This window comes from Falco rusticolus, chromosome W, assembly GCF_015220075.1.
Source record: "Falco rusticolus isolate bFalRus1 chromosome W, bFalRus1.pri, whole genome shotgun sequence".
Taxonomy (NCBI): Eukaryota; Metazoa; Chordata; class Aves; order Falconiformes; family Falconidae; genus Falco; species Falco rusticolus.
Genome location: NC_051209.1, coordinates 8,184,282 through 8,188,829, shown reverse-complemented (window position 1 = coordinate 8,188,829; position 4,548 = coordinate 8,184,282). Strand labels below are relative to the sequence as shown.

Genomic DNA, 4,548 nt, shown 5'->3' with positions numbered 1-4,548 from the left:
GTGCTACTACCAAGCCTCTATGCTTGAGTTGTTCTGTTAAAACCTGTTTTTGTTGTAAAGAGAAGGGTGTCGGCTGTGCTAACAAGATGTCATCCATATAATGGTAGATTAAAGTCTTAGCCCAGCGTTGTCGCAAAGGTTGTAGTGTGGCAGCAACATAGAGTTGACACAAGGTGGGCGAATTTCTCATTCCTTGTGGGAGGACCGTCCATTCAAAGCGTTGGTCCAGTCCCTCCCGGTTGATCACGGGTAAGGTAAAGGCAAATCTGCGCTGATCATCTTCATGTAAAGCAATTGTGAAAAAGCAGTCTTTCAAATCTACAATGAGTAAATGCCACCCTTCCGGTATCATAGCTGTGTTGGGTAAACCGGGTTGTAAGGCCCCCATATCATACATCTGTTTGTTTACCGCTCGCAGATAGTGAAGCAATCGATATTTTCCAGACTTTTTCTTGATAACAAAGATGGGGGTATTCCAGGGGCTCGTTGACAGACGCAAATGACCTTGTTGATACTGCTCTTTAACCAGTTCATGCGCCTGTTCTAGACTTTCCCTTTTTAACGGCCACTGCTCTATCCACACTGGTTCCTCTGTCTTCCATCGGAGTGGGATCGGGAAAGTCCAAGCAATGGCCGCTCCTAGAAAGGGAGGTCTGAAGTGAGGACCATCCCCATTTGGGCCAAGATATCATGGCCTACCAAAGCATGCACCCCCTCAGGCAGTGGAATAATCGAGACACAACAATTTATAACTTTGTCAGCTATAGTCCATCGCAGAAGGGGGGATTTGCGAGCGAGGGTCAATCCTCCCACTCCTGCAACTGTGGCATTGGTCGTACAGGTTGGCCAATGCGCCGGCCATTTCTGTGCACTGATTATAGAGACATCAGCGCCAGTATCCAACAGCGCAGTAATCGAGAGTGTCTGGTCTCCATACTGCACTGTGACCGATCGCCGTGGTCGTTGACGCAAGCCAATAGTCAATAAAGCCATTTTTCCCGTAGACCCAAAGTTACCTTGTCCTCGAGGTTGTTCTTGCAATGGTTGGAGGGTGCCTGCAAGATGCGGTAGTGGAATCAACTGGGCTATCTTGGTCCCTTTAGGTATAAAGAGTGGGGGAAACAGCGTCTGAGCCATAATATGAATTTCTCCGTGAAAGTCCTTATCAATCAGTCCCACCAAAACATTGAGTCCCAACATGGTGGCTGATGAACGCCCTATGAGTAATGCTCCAACAGCTTGTTCGCTTATACAAACTGGTCCTTGTATGCCAGTAGCAAGTTTTGTAGGCTTTGAGTCCAAGAGGGTACAATCTACTGTTGTTGCCAGGTCCAAGCCGAGGCTTCCGCTGGTTGCGGGTCGGAGAGGAAAGGATTTTGTGCTGCTGGGCAAGCAGCTGCTTTTTGTGTCGGCGCGGGGCAGCTCATCCCACTGGGTTGCCCGTTTCCCGATCGACGACAAGCAGCTTCGTTGTGAGTGTCTGAGCAGCAGTTTTGACACCATACGGAGTTGACATTGCAGTCCCGTCTCATGTGTCTGGTGACACCGTAACGGAAGCACCATAGACGAGATGGGCTGCGGGCATTTGATTGCCCAGCAAAGGCTTGCAAAGGAGCAAGGGCTGCCAAGACCTGACTTTAGGTAGCCTGCACCTGCTCTTTTAAAGCACTCCCTAGTTCTTTTATTGCCTCGACTAACATAGCCTGGGGCCCGACTGGCACTTGTGCCATTCTTTCCAAAGCTTCTTCTATGGTCCATGTCCCTGGTAGCGTAGCTAGGATGTTACGTGTGGCTGGGTTACAATTCTGTATGGCACACTGCTTTAAAATGGAGCCTTTGAGATAGTCTTGCACCCCAGCCGCCTGTATGGCGTTTGCTACCCGATCGATAAATAACCCAAATGGCTCCTCTCTTCCCTGCTTGATTCCCATATATGAAGGGATTCCCCCAGGCTCCTTTATACGGTCAAGCGCTAGTCTAGCTAGCCTCATCGCTTCCTTTGCCTTATCCGGTCCCATCAGTGCCTGAGCTTCGGTTCGAAAATAGGGTCCTAAACCCATCAGCTCCTGTAGAGTAACCCCATGCAGTGGGTCCCCTGGCTGTCTAACCACTGCTACCGATTCCTGACAAGCAGCCTGCCAATGAGTGTTAAACAGAAGCTGCTGATGTTGGCTCAAGATTAACTTCATTATACTGCGTACGTCACTCGGGAGTAAGATATTAGTTCCCCAAAGATAATCTAACATTTGCCTGGTGGGTTCCCCTTTTAAACCTGACTCGCTCACCGTAGCCCGTAGCTGAGTTAATAATTTCCAATCTAAGTTAGTGAGAGAAACCGTGATATTCCCCTGCGCATCTGGCTGTGAATACGTGACCGGGAAAGCCTCATGCACAATTCCCGCAGCAAAATCGCGTTCACCCTCAAGCATAGCGCTGTCTGCTATCTGCTTCCAGACCTTTTGCCTATTTTGGGCACCCTGAAGGCATTCTGCAAAAGGATTCGTACATTCCCTACTCTCTACCGGGTTTTAACGGTCTATGTCCTCGTTTACGTCATCATTCCCCGACGGAGGGGCTGAGGGATTCAAAGAGGGCGGCGACGGGAAGGGTGACTGTTCCCACCTTCCCGCAGTCCCCTGTTGAACCGTCAGCGTACGCACCGAGGGAGGCAACAGGCAATCGGGGGGGGGGGGGGGGGGGGGGGGAAGCCGATTCCCCCTGCTGTGTGGCTATTACAGTCCCGCTTGCAACTCCCAGTCGCTCAGAGGCAGCAGCAGCCGCTCTCTGTTCAGCTCGATGTTGCGAAAGGGCATTAGCGACGGCTTGCCATGGTTTCATCAGTTTTTTGGCAGTTTTATTGTCGGCTATTACTTCGGCAAACAGTGTGTCCCCATAATTGCGCCACTCTGCATGCTCGAAAACCGTATCCGGATTCCCAAAATGACCCCTCGCTACCCCATACGCTAATAACCCTGGTAATTCCTTTTTACAATCTATGCCCCGAATGCTCCGCTTTTCTAAAAAGCCTTTGAGCAAATCATATGTCGCTTGTCTCTCCATACCGTCGTCAGCGCTGTTGCAGCCTTTGTGAGACTTTGGTGACGTGTGGCCGGCGGGACCCTCTGTAGGTGCTCCCGGGCATGGGGACTGTGCCCTTACGCCTTCTGCGCTGCTTTCAGGACCAGTACCCGATCTCCATCGACTTGTGGCTCGCAGGTCCAGCCCTCTCTAGGGTCCCTGTTCGGGCGCCATTTGTCGCGACGGAGGGAAGACACAGTCACTCAATATGAGTGATCAGCAGACTTCGTTTATTGTCCCTTACAGTCACCTTTTATGCCTTCTTATAATTAGCTCATACATATTACAGAAGTTAAGCTCATTATTGGTTAGTTGCCTAAATACCAAGCCCGCCCCTAGTTTCTCTTCTGTAGTTATCTGTTCCCACCTGCAACATTCTTTTCCCACCGCAATCTTCCTGTTATTGTGTAACAAGAACAGCCAAGGACAGTGTATTTTTGCTTTACTTCAGATAAGCTGAGTGCGATGTGCATTTTGGTCCAGCCAGCTGGACTATGTCTATGTGACCCTTTTCAGCTAGCCAGTTATCCACAAAGGTTGTTATGGAAGTGTGTAAAAGAGGGGAAGGTGGGATGAATGGGGGAATAGGTCTGCTTCTCTGATGTCTAAGAGAAGGTTAAGGGCATTGATGAAAGATGTGGCCGGTAGATTAAGATCTCCATGAAATGAATGATTGGACTCTGGGGGGGGTCAAAGCCTATGGCTCTGTACAGCATAGCACGACTGGGGATTGAGAAGTGATGGGCGTGTTATGGATACTCCTGGTCTGTGTCTGGATTGTAATGGAAAGCATGGGAAATGGTGAGGAGGATTCAGATAAAGTCATACATTTGTGTAGCAAAGGTTATTTTACATGGTTTAGATAACACATCAAATATATAGTTTTCAAAAAAAAAAGAACCACCCTTTTGCTGGAGGGCACAAATAGATCACCGGTTGTGTCCTGGTTAGGGGGAGCTTCTCCTACATGCAGGTGTTTGATATGCGTTCACTTGGCTGGTCTTGCTCATTTAGAGAGACAACTGTTACTGGAGAGACATCAGCTTAACGAACTAACCTCCACTTCACCTTTTTCTCCTGTTTACATCTTGTTATCTCAGCAGTTGAGCTCCTCTGAATGGCTTCCAAAATAACACAAAATCCAAAGCTGCTTGCTCAGCTCATTGGAACTGGATCTGAAGTGCACAGACCACAATAACATGCTTGAAACATCAGAGAAGCTTCTGTAGTTCAGGTTCTTTTACTGGAAGAAATGGTCAAATTTCTAGTGAGTAAAATCCTTGTAAACAAACTCCCCTGACTTCTGTCAACTTTTATCCCTGAGCAAGTGCTTAGAGAGCAAGGCTGAAAGCTCCTTGCCCCAGGGGAAGGGCTGGAGGGAGCTCTTAATGGCAGCATTAACCCAACCTTATCTACAGCGGCTTCAACGCGCTGCTCTGACACATACAAGAGAGTGAAATGTCAATACCT

At 48.8% G+C, this 4,548-nt stretch overlaps 1 protein-coding gene across 2 annotated transcripts; it reads right to left on the bottom strand.

Annotated features, from left to right (window-relative positions):
* Nucleotides 1-252: 252 nt before the first annotated feature.
* Nucleotides 253-1,520, bottom strand: LOC119140823 (deoxyuridine 5'-triphosphate nucleotidohydrolase-like). 2 transcript variants are annotated; one of them, XM_037372460.1, is made up of 2 exons: nt 818-1,520; nt 253-703 (listed from the first exon to the last, which is right to left on the bottom strand). In XM_037372460.1, exons 1-2 carry the CDS (start codon nt 1,501-1,503, stop codon nt 640-642), a joined length of 750 nt encoding a protein of 249 aa, XP_037228357.1. In that variant the 5' UTR covers nt 1,504-1,520; the 3' UTR covers nt 253-639. The 2 variants fall into 2 exon arrangements, with proteins under 2 accessions (XP_037228357.1, XP_037228358.1); XM_037372461.1 differs by having other exon boundaries at nt 253-706; nt 821-1,520.
* Nucleotides 1,521-4,548: the final 3,028 nt, after the last annotated feature.

What these genes read in the sequence shown, in the direction of transcription:
- LOC119140823 (XM_037372460.1), bottom strand. Translation starts at nt 1,503, where the DNA reads ATGGTGTCAAAACTGCTGCTCAGACACTCACAACGAAGCTGCTTGTCG. An exon ending in ACGACCAATGCCACAGTTGC is followed by an intron (nt 704 to 817) that starts AGGAGTGGGAGG and finishes GGGGGTGCATGC; the next exon opens with TTTGGTAGGCCATGATATCT.